We start from the raw sequence: 14,337 nt of genomic DNA, 5'->3' as shown, positions 1-14,337 counted from the left end.
GAGGGAAGCCAAATTGGCACAGGTTGTGCAGTGAATGGAAAATAAGGAAAAATAAACATCTCTTTTCAAAAGTTTCCTGTAAAGGGGAGGAGAAAGTAAAATCTGAGTTGAAGGATGAAGGATGAGTTGAACAGATAATATGGTGAGGGAACAGAAAGTGCATTCCAGTGAGCATAAAAACACTGGGCAAAAGCCCTAGATCCACAAAGAGGAATCATGTGATTGTGGCTGGAGTATTTTAAAATTATGGGATGGAATATGAGATGAAACTGGAGAGTTAGAGAGTGCCAGGATCAATCAGGAATTATGTTATCTGACTATATATCCCAGTTTTCACTGATTATTCCAGGTTTATGTAAGTAGTTCTAACATATCTATTAATAGTTCCCCCTTTCACTTTAAAAAGTGTCCCATTTTGGACACTTATTAGCTATATAGTACCCCTATTTATAGGCCATCCTACAAAATTTATCCCAAGAACAACTGAAAATGTTTAACCAAAGAAGTAGCATGATCAAACTTGATTGTAAAAAAAAAAAAATCATTCTGGCTTCAACAATTGGATTGTGTTGTACAGGGTACAAGATTTTGGAGGACTAGTTAGTGGTTCTTGAAGAAGTTCAGGCAAGAGTTGAAAATGACTTTGACAAAAGGGTTGCTTACACATAAAGAGCTGGATTGATTTGAGGGATATTTAGGATACTAGATAGAGAGAATTGGTGATATATTGAAAATGGGTATCAGAGATAAGGTGGAAGCATTATTAAGGATTGATATCCAGGTTTTCTTTTTCTGTGTGTTGGGTGATGCTACAAAGTTGTGGTACAAAAATAGATAAAGAAGGAGTGTGACCAAGATGGAGGAATACGAAGAGGCTGAGCTCACCTCCTCCCACAGGCAAACCAAAATTACAACTATTTACAGAGCAACTATTTAATAGAATTACCTGAACTATTTAATAGAGTAGCTGAGCCCAGTCTCTTGGCTTCTTGGCGGTAGCTGTCTCGTCGGCCTTTTACTTAATTTCCAGGACTTGAATTTACCACCATGTCCTCTGAAGAAGGGAAGCTCTTCGTGGGAGGGCTCAACTTCAACACTGATGAGCAGGCTCTGGAAGACCACTTCAGCAGCTTCGGACCTATTTCTGAGGTGGTTGTTGTCAAGGACCGGGACACTCAGCGATCCCGGGGTTTTGGCTTCATCACCTTCACCAATCCAGAGCATGCCTCAGATGCCATGAGAGCCATGAATGGAGAGTCTCTGGACGGTCGTCAGATCCGTGTAGACCACGCGGGCAAGTCGGCCCGGGGAACAAGAGGGGGTGCCTTTGGGGCCTATGGTTGCAGCTACTCTAGAGGTGGTGGGGACCAGGGCTATGGAAGTGGCAGGTATGATAGCCGACATGGAGGATATGGATATGGATATGGAAGGTCCAGAGACTATGGCGGCAGAAGCCAGGGTGGTTATGACCGCTACTCAGGAGGAAATTACAGGGATAATTATGACAACTGAGATGAGGCATGCACACCTAATGTAGATACACAAGGAATAAAACTTCTTCTGATCCAGGACCATCCCTCCAAATGGCTGTATTTATAAAGATTTTTGGAGCTGCACTGAAACATCTGTTTTAGTTACGTCAACTTCTTTTTTTGAGTAGAGCTCCCAAGGTAGCTTGTTAAAGACCTTTCAGAAAGTTCCGTGTGTTTTTTTGTTAAATTTTTCTCCCATTTAAAGACAAATTCTGAGACATTTGTGGAGTCTGGATATTGTTTCCTTTTTTTTTTTTTTTTACCAGTTTTTTAGTTCCGGCTCAGGAATGTTGGTTCTGGCAAAAAATGTTTGGCCAGACTGATTTTTTTTTTAAATAATGTGCATCTAGGAACATTTTGAACACAATGTTTAATTATGATTAGGAAGCAATCTCTGACTGTAACTATAAGAAATGAAGAACATGATTACTTAGAGGTGTTTTTTACTCCAGATCTCTGCCTTGATTATATAGAAGTTTCTTAAAAATATTTGTGTCATTTTTTTTAATACTGGAAGAAAAAAATATTCTGTTGTGTTTCATGTAGTGTTTAGGATGTCTTTCAATGAGTTGATTAAAAAGATGAAAACAAAACACACAAAAAAAATAGAGTAGCTGAAAATATTTTCCACAAGTAAAGATACAAAGAAGGAACCAAAATAAGATGGGTAGGAGGAGCAGAGATATGGTATAATCAAAACCCATGCCACTGGGTAGAAGACCTATAAATAGGAGGATTATCACAACTGCAGAGGTTCTCACCAAGGAACAAGGGATTCAAGCTCCACATTGGGCTCCCCAGCCATGGGGTCCTGCACCGGGAAGTTGAGTTCCCAGGAGGCCTGGCTTTGAAAGTCAGCAGGGCTTGCCTACCAGAAAGATGGATGGCTATAAGAAACAGAGACTCTGCTTTTAAAGGATACTCACAAAACCTCACACACTCCTAGTCCTAGTGCAGAGGCAGTGATTTGACAAGAGCCTGACTCAGACCCATTTGCTGATCTTAGAGAGCTTCCCAGAGAGTCAGAAGGCAACTGGGACTCTCCCTTTGGACATAGATACTGGCAACATTCATTTTTGGGAATTCATTTTACCAGGAGAACACTAAAGCTGGCAAATGCCATTTAGGAGTCCACCCTGTAGCCACTTAAACCAGGTCCTTACCTGCCCACCAGCAGGCTGGTACCAGCCCTGGGAACAACTGGGTCCCATGGTTAGCCACATTGGCATCCAGACTCTCCATCTGCAGGTGGGCATCAGCCCCAGGTCCCCCAGATTGTTCAGCCAGCCATGCTGGAACCTGGCCCCCAAGCACCAGTGGACTGGTAGCTACCACACAAGGCAGGGCCTGGTAGCCAACTGGGTCAGGGCCCAGCCCCACCTACCAGTAGTCAGCCCCACCACAACAGAAAGGCCCATGCAACCCATGTAGGGGCATCTCTAGAGCATATAGCTCTGATACTAGAGGAGAGTATGCTGCTGGCTCCATAGGACACCTCCTACATTAGGCCACTTCTCCAAGATTAGGAAACATAACTGACCTAACAATTATATAGAAATAAACATAGAGAATTAGGCAAAATGAGGAGACAAGGAATATGTTCCAAATGAAGGAACAAGACAAAACTTCAGAAGAAGTACTAAGCAAGACAAAGATAAGCAATCTACTTGATAAAGAGTTCAAAGTAATGATCACAAAGATACTCAACAAATTTGGAAGAAGAATGATGAACACAGTGAGAAGTTTAACAAAGAGTTAAAAAATATAAAGAAGAACCAAACAGACCTGAAGAACACAATAAATGAAACTAAAAAAAAAGACATTAGAAGAAATCAACAGTAGATTAGATGATGCAGATAAATGTATCAATGAACTGGAAGATAGAGTAGTGGAAATCACACAAGTGGAATAAAAAAGAGAAAAAAAATTTAAAGATAATTTAAGAGACTTCTGGGAAAACATCATGTACTGACTTGCATTATGGGGGTGCCAGGTGGAGAAGAGAAAGAGAAAGGGGCAGAGAACTTATTTGAAGAAATAATAGCTAGAAACTTCCCTAACCTGGACAAGGAAGCAGAAATCCATGTCCAAGAAGCACAGAGATTCCCAAACAAGATGAATCCAAAGAGGTCCAAACAAGACACATTAAAATTAAAATGAAAAAAATTAAAGATAAAGAGAGAATCTTAAAAACAGCAAGAGAAAAGTAGCTAGTTACCTATGAGGAAACTCCTATATGTAAGTAGGCCAAAGGGAAGTGTCACAATATATTCAAACTGATGAAAGGAAAACTTACAACCAAGAATACTCTATCTTAAAAGGCTATCATTCAGATTTGAGGAAGAGAGCAAGTGTTTTACAGACAAGCAAAAACTAAGAGTTCAGCACCATTAAGGCAGACTTACAAGAAATGTTAAACGGACTTCTCTAAGTGAAAAATAAAAGACCGCAAGTAGAAATATGAAAATTATTAAAGGAAAAATCTCATTAGTAAAGGCAAACATACAGTAAGAGTAGTAGATTCACCATTTATAAAGCTATTAGGAATGTTAAAAGACAAAAGTAGTAAAATCATCTATATCCACAGCAAGGAAACTATCAGCAAAACTAAAAGACACCCCATTAAATGGGAGAAGATATTTATAAACAATATATCTGATAAAAGGGTTTATATCTAAATATGCCAAGAAGTCATACAAATCAACATTCAGAAAACAAACAGTACAATTAAAAAATGGGCAGAGGACCTGCATAGACATTTTTCCAAAAAAGACACACAGATGGCCAAAAGACATATGAAAAGATGCTCAACTTTACTAATCATCAGGGAAATGCAAATCGAAATCACAATGAGATTTCATCTCACATCTGTTAGAATGGCTATCATCAAAAAGACAACAAATAACAAGTGTTGGCAAGGATGTGGAGAAAAGGGAACATTTATGCAATGTTGGTGGGAATGTAAATTGGTACAGCCACTATAGAAAAAAAAAGTATGAAAGTTCCTCAAAAAATTAAAAATAGAACTACCATATGATCCAGGAATTCTATTTCTGGGTATTTTTCTCAAGAAAAAAAAATACTAATTCAAAAAGACATATGCACCTCTCTGTTCATTGCAGCATTATTTACAATAGCTGAGATATGGAAAAAACCTAAATGCCCACAGATAGATGAATGGATAAAAAGATGTGATACACACACACACACACACAATATTATTCAGCCATACAAAACGAATGAAATCTTTCCACTTGCAACAACATGGATGGACCTAGAGAATTTTATGCTATGTGAAATAAGTCAGACAGAGAAAGACAAATACCTATGATTTCACTTATATATAAAATCTAGAAAGCAAAACAAAAAATTATAACAAAACAGAAATAGATACAGAGAACAAGCTAGTTATTGCCAGAAGGGAGGGGGTGGGGGATGAGTGAAATAGTTGAGGGAGATTAACAGGTATAAATGTCCTGTTATATAGTAAAAAAGTAATGGGGATGTAATGTACAGCATAGGGAATATAATCAAAAATATTGTAATGTTTTTTGTGCTATGACAGATGGTATCTAGACTTATCACAATGACCATTTTTAATGTATAAAATATCAAATCACTGTATTATACATCTGAAACTAATGTAATGTTGTAAGTAAATTATACTTCAATAAAAACATAAAGAAAGCAGATAATGGGCTCAATTAGATTTGCATTTTTGCCAGATTGGTGAGTTGAACAAGCTAAAGAACAAGGATGTTACAGATATTAGCATGACTCTTACTTAATTAGGAACCATGGAATGTAAGCTGGATAAGGAAGACAGAAAAGAAGGGAGAAAGCTGATGGATTAGGAATGAGCTCAGGACTCAATGGCTTGGAGGCCCTTGTGATACCAAAGAAATATCATAACTGGACAAAATGATCAAGCAAGCTGGAATACTATGAACTTTCTTTGAAGAGCAAAAGTCTTGGGGCTTCCCTGGTGGCGCAATTGTTGAGAGTCCGCCTGCCGATGCAGGGGACACGGGTTCGTGCCCCGGTCTGGGAAGATCCCACGTGCCGAGGAGCAGCTGGGCCGGTGAGCCACGGCCGCTGAGCCTGCGCGTCCGGAGCCTGTGCTCTGCAACAGGAGAGGCCACAACAGTGAGAGGCCCGCGTACCGCAAAACAAACAAAAAAAAAAAAACAAACAAAAAAAACCAGTTGTGGTTCTAGTTCTGCTAGGACATTTCATCATTTATCCAATATTTATTGAATACTGTAAAGTTCAATATTCTGGGGATACAAAGATGAAAACAACAGTGAGAGGCCCGCGTACAGCAAAAAAAAAAAAAAAATGTCTTAATGATAACAAGGTAGTGAGTATGACTTCAAGAATGTGTGACCAAGAGGACCAACTCCTCTGCTCCTCTCACATCTCATCTAAAACTTCACCTTTTCTCTCCTGGATTAATGAAGCACTCTAGCTGTTCTCCTTACTTCTACATATATAATACTTTATTCCTCTTATCATAGAATAATCTATATTCTGCACTTCAACCAGAGTAATCCTTTTAAAATGTAAATCATCTTATATGCCTCTTGATAAAAACCCTCCAAAGACTTCTTAGAATAAGTTCAAAATTGCTTCCACCTGTAAGGTTATATGTATCTGTCTTCTGGCTACCTCTCCAATTTCATTCTGTCACTCTTTCCCTCTGTTCCAAGAGTGGGCTTCTTGCTCTCTCTACAACATAAGCAAGTACTGCTTCAGGTACGATACTTTTGCTGTTCCGTTGGTTCCCTCCCAAGATGTTGATCACCCCTTAGATCACTGAAAACTTTGCTTAAATGTCACTCCTCAGAGTCCTTTCCTGACCACTCTATCTAAAGTAGCATTCTTTGTGTCTTTGTAATATTTCATTTCACATCATTTAAATACCTGACATTATATTACATAGTTATTTATTATATTTCAAGCCTTTTCCAGTGAAATGTAAACTCTTTAAGGGTGGAAGATTTTTAGTTCACTGCATGTGAAGACCGGGAGCTTGATGAATATTTATTGTCTAAAATCCCAAGCAGGAAATAAGGAGATCAAGAACTGAACACCCAGGTTTTGAAAGGGTAACCACAGGCATGTTGAGGTTTCCCAAACTGGACAAAAGTTATCAGGTATGTGAACAGTGGCAGGGAACTATATAAAAGACAGTAATAAAGAAGGGAAGAAGAATTTTATATCTCAGTGTGTTATTGTTTCAGTAGTTTAGTAGTCAAGCTAAATTTTGTTGGCTCTCATACACTTTGTATTTTCCTCCTACAAATGATTCAGGCTTCTGTTCAGAATTAATAAATATGAGTACATATTTACCTTGAGTATGATTTATTACACATCTTCCTATGGAGTTCTTCAGATGGAGTTCTTTAAGCATTAATCATTAAGGAAATTTTCATACAAGAGCAAGTGACTCTCAAAGGATGGCTTGAGAGACCTTCAAGATGGTGGAGGAGTAAGACGTGGAGATAACCTTCCTCCCCACAAATACATCAGAAATACATCTACACGTGGAACACCTCCTACACAACACCTACTGAATGCTGGCAGAAGACCTCAGACTTCCCAAAAGGCAAGAAACTCCCCACGTACCTGGCTAGGGCAAAAGAAAACAGAGACAAAAGTATAGGGACAGGACCTGCATCTCTGGGAGGGAACTGTGAAGGAGGAAAAGTTTCCACAGCCTAGGAAGCCCCTTCACTGGTGGAGATGGTGGGTGGCAGCGGGGAAGCTTCGGAGCCACAGAGGAGAGTGCAGCAATAGGGGTGCAGAGGGCAAAGCGGAGAGATTCCCGCACAGAGGATTGGTACTGACCAGCACTCACCAGCCTGAGAGGCTTGTCTGCTCACCCACTGGGGCAGGTGGGGGCTGGGAACTGAGGCTCTGGCTTCGGAGGTCAGATCCCAGGGAGAGGACTGGGGTTAGCTGCATGAACACAGCCTGAAGGGCACTAGTGCACCACAGCTAGCCAGGAGGAAGTCGGGGGAAAAGCCTGGAACTGCCTAAGAGGCAAAAGACCATTATTTACTGGTGTGCAAGGAGAGGGGATACAGAGCACCGACTAAATGAGCTCCAGAGATGGGCACGAGCCATGACTATCAGCACGGACACCACTGAAGGGTTTGAAACGTTAAGGCTGCTGCTGCAGCCAGCAAGAATCCTGTGTGCAAGCAGAGGTCACTATCCACACCTCCCTTCCTGGGAGCCTGTGCAGCCTGTCACTGCCAGGGTCCCATGATCCAGGGACAACTTCCCCAGGAGAACACACAGCATGCCTCAGGCTGTTGCAATGTCATGCCAGTTTCTGCGGCCGCAGGCTTTCCCCGCATTCTGTACCCCTCCTTCCCACTAGCCTGAGTAAGCCAGAGCCCCCTAATCAGCTGCTACCTTAACGCTGTCCTGTCTGAGTGAAGAATGGATGCCCTCAGGCGACCTACATGCAGAGGGGCCAAATCAAAAGCTGAAACCCAGGAGCTCTGCGAACAAAGAAGAGAGAGAGAAATTTCTCCCAGCAGCCTCAGGAGCAGCAGATTAAATCTCCATAATCAACTTGATGTATGCTGCATATGTGGAATACCTGAATAGACAATGAATCATCCCAAAATTGAGGTGGTGGACTTTGGAAACAACTGTAGACTTGGGGTTTGCTTTCTGCATCTAAGTTGTTTCTGGTTTTATGTTTACCTTAGTTTAGTATTTAAAGTTTATTATCATTGGTAGATTTGTTTATTGATTTGGTTGCCCTCTTCGTTTTTGTTATATATAGATATATATTTTTTCTTTTTCTCTTTTTGTGAGTGTGTATGTGTATTCTCCTTTGTGTGATCTTGTCTGTATAGCATTGCTTTTACCATTTGTCCTAGGGTTCTCTCTGTTTTTGTTTTTGTTTTTTTGTATAGTTTTTAGGGCTTGTTACCATTGGTGGATTTGTTTTTTGTGTTGGTTGCTCTTTTCTTTCTTTCTTTTCTTACTTTAAAACTTTATTTTCAATAATAATTTTTATTTTTTATTTTAATAATGTTATTTTATTTTACTCTATTTTATTTTAAGTTATTTATTTTTCTTTCTTTATTTTCTTCTCCCTTTTCTTCTGAGCTGTGTGGCAGACAGGGTCTCAGAGCTCTGGGTGGGTGTCAGGCCTGTGCCTGTGAGGTGGGAGAGCAGAGTTCAGGACACTGGTCCAACAGAGACACCCCAGCTCCATGTAATATCAAACGGTGAAAGCTCCCCCAGTGACCTCCATCTCAACACAAAGACCCAGTTCCACTCAAAAACCAGCAAGCTACAGTGCTGGACACCCTATGCTAAACAACTAGCAAGAGAGGAACAGAACCCCAGCCATTAGCAGAGAGGCTGCCTAAAATCATAATAAGGTCACAGACACCCCAAAACACACCACCAGATGTGGTCCTACCCACCAGAAAGGCAAGATCCAGTCTCATCCACCAGAACACAGGCACCAGTCCCCTCCACCAGGAAGCCTACAAAACTCACTGAAACAAATAACCCACTGAAACAAATTACCCACTGGGGGAGACACCAAAAACAATTGGGACTACAAACCTTCATCCTGTGCAAAGGGGACTCCAAACATAGTAAGTTAAGCAAAATCAGAAGACAGAGAAATACACAGCAGATGAAAGAGCAAGGTAAAAACCCACCAGATCAAACAAATGAAGAGGAAATAGGCAGTCTACCTGAAAAAGAATTCAGAGTAATGATAGTAAAGATGATCCAAAATCTTGGAAATAAAATGCAGAAAATACAAGAAACATTTAAAAAGGACCTAGAAGAACCAAGAGCAAACAAACAATGACAAACAAAAAAATAAATCAAATCAAAAATTCTCTAGAAGGAAACAATAGCAGAATAACTGAGACAAAAGAATGGATAAGTGACCTGGAAGATAAAAGACTGAAAATAACTATCACAGAGCAGAGTAAAGAAAAAAGAATGAAAAGAATTGAGGACAGTCTCAGAGACCTCTGGGACAACATTAAATGCACCAACATTCAACTTATAGGGGTCCCAGAAGGAGAAGAGAAAAACAAAGGGACTGAGAAAATATTTGAAGAGATTATAGTTGAAATCTTCCCTAATATGGGAGAGGAAATAGTCAATCAAGTCCAGGAATGCAGAGAGTCCCATACAGGAAATATCCAAGGAGAAACATGCCAAGACACATATTAATCAAACTATCAAAAATTAAATACAGGGTAAAATTATTAAAAGCACCAAGGGAAAAACAGCAAATAACATACAAGGGAAGCCCCATAAGGTTAACAGCTGATCTTTCAGCAGAAACTCTGCAAGCCAGAAGGGAGTGGCAGGACATATTTAAAGTGATGAAAGGGAAAAATGTACAACCAAGATTACTCTACCCAGCAAGGATCTCATTCAGATTCGACAGAGAAATTAAAACTTTATGGACAAGCAAGTGCTAAGAGAATTCAGCACCACCAAACCAGCTTTACAACAAATGCTAAAGGAACTTCTCTAGGCAGAAAACACAAAAGAAGGAAAAGACCTACCATAACAATCCCCGCAAAATTTAAAAAATGGTAATAGTAACATACATATCGATAACTACATTAAATGTAAATGGATTAAATGCTCCAACCAAATGACACAGACTGGCTGAATGGATACAGAAACAAGACCAATATATATGCTGTCTACAAGAGACCAACATGAGACATAGCGACACATACACACTGAAAGTGAGGGGATGGAAAAACTTATGCCATGCAAATGGAAATCACAAGAAAGCTGGAGTAGCAATTCTCATATCGGACAAAATAGACGGTAAAATGAAGACTATTACAAGAGACAAGGAAGGACAGTACTTAATGATCAAGGGATTAATCCAAGAAGAATATATAAAAATTGTAAATATTTATGCACCCAACATAGGAGCACCTCCATACATAAGGCAAATGCTAACAGCCTTAAAAGGGGAAATTAACAGTAACAATATCATAGTAGGGGACTTTAACACCACACTTTCACCAATGGACAGATCAACCAAAATGAAAATATATAAGGAAACACAAGCATTAAATGACACATTAAACAAGGCAGACTTAATTGATATTTACAGGACATTACATCCAAAAAGAACAGAACACACTTTCTTCTCAAGTGCTAATGGAACACTCTCCAGGATAGACCATTTCTTTGGTCACAAATCAAGCATTGGTAAATATAAGAAAATTGAATTCATATCAAGTATCTTTTCTGACAACAATGCTATGAGACTGGATACCAATTACTGGAAAAAATCTGTAAAAATTACGAACACATCGAGGCTACACAATACACTACCAAATACTCAAGAGATCACTGAGGAAATCAAAGAGGATATCAAAAAATACATAGAAACAAATGACAATGAAAACACAACATTCCAAAGAAACATCTTAAATTAACAACCTAACCGTACACCTAAAGCAATTAGGAAAGAAGAACACAAATAATACAAAGTTAGCAGAAGGAAAGAAATCATAAAGATCAGATCAGAAATAAATGAAAAAGAAATGAAGGAAAAGATAGCAAAGATCATTAAAACTAACAGCTGGTTCTCTGAGAGGATAAACAAAATTGATAAACCATAAGGCAGACTCACCAAGAAAAAAGGAAGAAGACTCAAATCAATAGAATTAGAAATGAAAAAGAAGTAAAAACTGACACTGCAGAAATACAAAGGATCATGAGAGATTCCTACAAGCAACTCTATGCCAATAAAATGGACAACCTGCAACAAAGGGAAAAATTCTTTAAAAAGTAGAATCTTCCAAGACTGAACCAGGAAGAAATAGAAAGTATAAACAGACCAGTCACAAGTACTGATACTGAGACACTGATTAAAAATCTTCCAACAAACAAAAACCCAGGACCAGATGGCTTCACAGGCAAACTCTATCAAAAATTTACAGGACAGCTAACACCTATCCTTCTCAAACTCTTTCAAAATATTACAGAGGGAGGAACACTCCCAAATTCATTTTATGAGGACACCATCACCCTGATACCAAACCAGACAAAGATGTCACAAAGAAAGAAAACTACAGGCCTATATCACTGATGAACATAGATGCAAAACTCCTCAACAAAATACTAGCAAACAGAATTCAACAGCATATTAAAAGGATCGTACACCATGATCATGTGGCATTTATCCCAGGAATGCTAGGATTCTTCAATATTTGCAAATCAATCAATGTGATACACCATATTAACAAACTGAAGGAGAAAAAACATTTGATCATCTCAATATATGCAGAAAAGCTTTCGACAAAATTCAGCACCCATTTATGATAAAAACTCGCCAGAAAGTAGGCATAGAGGGAACTTACCTCAATATAATGAAGGCCACATATGACAAACCCACAGCCAATATCGTTCTCAATGGTGAAAAACTGAAACCATTTCCTCTAACAACAGGAACAAGACAAGGTGGTCCACTCTCAGCACTATTATTCAACATCGTTTTGGAAGTATTAACCACAGCAATCAGAGAAGAAAAAGAAATAAAAAGAATCCAGATTGGAAAAGAAGTAAAGCTCTCACTGTTCGTAGTTGACATGATACTACACATAGAGAAGCCTAAAGATGCTACCAGAAAACTACTAGAACTAATCAATGAATTTGGTAAAGTAGCAGGATCCAAAATTAATGCACAGAAATCTCTTGCATTCCTGTACACTAATGATGAAAAATGTGAAACAGAAATTAAGGAAACACTCACATTTACCACTGCAAGAAAAAGAATAAAATACCTAGGAATAAAACTACCTAAGGAGAGAGGAAGATGGCAGAAGAGTAAGATGCAGAGATCACCTTCCTCCCCACAGATACACCAGAAATACATCTACACGTGAAACAACTCCTACAGAACACCTACTGAATGCTGGCAGAAGACCTCAGACCTCCCAAAAGGCAAGAAACTCCCCACGTACCTGGGTAGGGCAAAAGAAAAAAAGAAAAAACAGAGACAAAACAATAGGGACGGGACCTGCACCAGTGGGAGGGAGCTGTGAAGGAGGAAAGGTTTCCACACACTAGGAAGCCCCTTCCCGTACGGACACTGTGGGTGGCGGAGGTGGGGAGCTTTGGAGCCGTGGAAGAGAGCGCAGCAACAGAGGTGTGGAGGGCAAAGCGGGGAGATTCCCGCAAAAAGGATTGGTGCTGACCGGCACTCACTAGCCCGAGAGGCTTGTCTGCTCACCCGCCGGGGCAGGCGGGGCTGCGAGCTGAGGCTCGGGCTTTGGTAGGAGTGCAGGGAGAGGACTGGGGTTGACGGCGTGAACACAGCCTGAAGGGGTTTGTGCACCACGGCTAGCCGGGAGGGAGTCCAAGAAAATGTCTGGAGCTGCCGAAGAGGCAGGAGACTTTTTCTTCCCTCTTTGTTTCCTGGTGCACGAGGAGAGGGGATTAAGAACGCTGCTTAAAGCAGCTCCAGAGACGGTCACGAGCCGCGACTAAAAGCACGGACCCCAGAGACGGGCATGAGACGCTAAGGTTGCTGCTACCTCCACCAAGAAGCCTGAGTGCGAGCACAGGTCACTATCCACACCTCCCTTCTGGGGAGCATGTGCAGCCCGCCACTGCCAGGTTCCTGGGATCCAGGGACAACTTCCCCGGGAGAACGCACAGTGAGCCTCAGGCTGGGGCAACGTCACGCCAGCCTCTGCCGCCGCAGGCTCGCCCCGCACTCCGTGCCCTTCCCTCTCCCCAGCCTGAGTGAGCCGGAGCCCCCCAGTCAGCGGCTCCTTTAACCCCGTCCTGTCTGAGCGAAAAACAGACGCCCTTTGGCGACCTACACACAGAGGCGGGGCCAAATCTGGGAGCTGTGAGAATGAAGAAGAGAAAGGGAAACCTCTCCCAGCAGCCTCAGAAGCAGCGGACTAAAGCTCCACAATCAACTTGATGTACCCTGCATCTGTGGAATGCATGAATAGACAACGAATTATCCCAAATTGAGGAGGTGGACTTTGAGAGCAAGATTTAAGATTTTTTCCCCTTTTACTCTTTTTCTGAGTGTGTATGTGTATGCTTCTGTGTGAGATTTTGTCTGTATAGCTTTGCTTCCACCATTTGTCCTAAGGTTCTATCCATCCATTTTTTGTTTTTGTTTGTGTTTGAATTTTTTTCTTAATAATTATTTTTAATTTAATAACTTTATTATATTTTACTTTATTTTATTTTACTTTATCTTCTCTCTTTCTTTCTTTCTTCCTTCCTTCCCTCCTTCCTCCCACCATCCCTCCCTCCTTTCCTCCATCCCTCCCTCCTTTATTTCTTTCCTTCTCTCTTTCTTCCTTCCTTCCTTCCCTCCTTCTTTTCTTTCTTTCTTCCTACTTCTACTAATTTTTTCTCTCTACTTTTTCTCCCTTTTATTCTGAGCCATGTGGGTGAAAGACTCTTGGTGCTGCAGCCAGGAGTCAGTGCTGTGTCTCTGAGGTGGGAGAGCCAACTTCAGGACACTGGTCAACAAGAGACCTCCCAGCTCCACATAATATCAAATGGCAAAAATCTCCCAGAGATCTCCATCTCAACACCAGCAGCCAGCTTCACTCAACGACAAGCAAGCTACAGTGCTGGACACCCTATGTCAAATAACTAGCAAAACAAGAACACAACCTCACCCATTAGCAGAGAGGCTGCTTAACATCATAATAAGTCCACAGACACCCCAAAACACACCACCAGACGTGGACCTGCCCACTAGAGAGACAAGATCCAGCCTCATCCACCAGAACACAGGCAC

General features: G+C 40.7%; 1 protein-coding gene across 1 annotated transcript; it reads left to right on the top strand.

Moving 5' to 3' along the window:
* Positions 1–978: 978 nt before the first annotated feature.
* Positions 979–2,125, top strand: LOC132528961 (RNA-binding protein 3-like). Its single transcript, XM_060165137.1, has one exon. It carries the CDS (start codon positions 1,048–1,050, stop codon positions 1,510–1,512), a length of 465 nt encoding a protein of 154 aa, XP_060021120.1. The 5' UTR covers positions 979–1,047; the 3' UTR covers positions 1,513–2,125.
* Positions 2,126–14,337: the final 12,212 nt, after the last annotated feature.

This window comes from Lagenorhynchus albirostris, chromosome 11 (assembly GCF_949774975.1).
Source record: "Lagenorhynchus albirostris chromosome 11, mLagAlb1.1, whole genome shotgun sequence".
Taxonomy (NCBI): Eukaryota; Metazoa; Chordata; class Mammalia; order Artiodactyla; family Delphinidae; genus Lagenorhynchus; species Lagenorhynchus albirostris.
The sequence above is the reverse complement of the archived record's forward strand: the minus strand, read 5'-3'. Positions and strand labels throughout refer to the sequence as shown.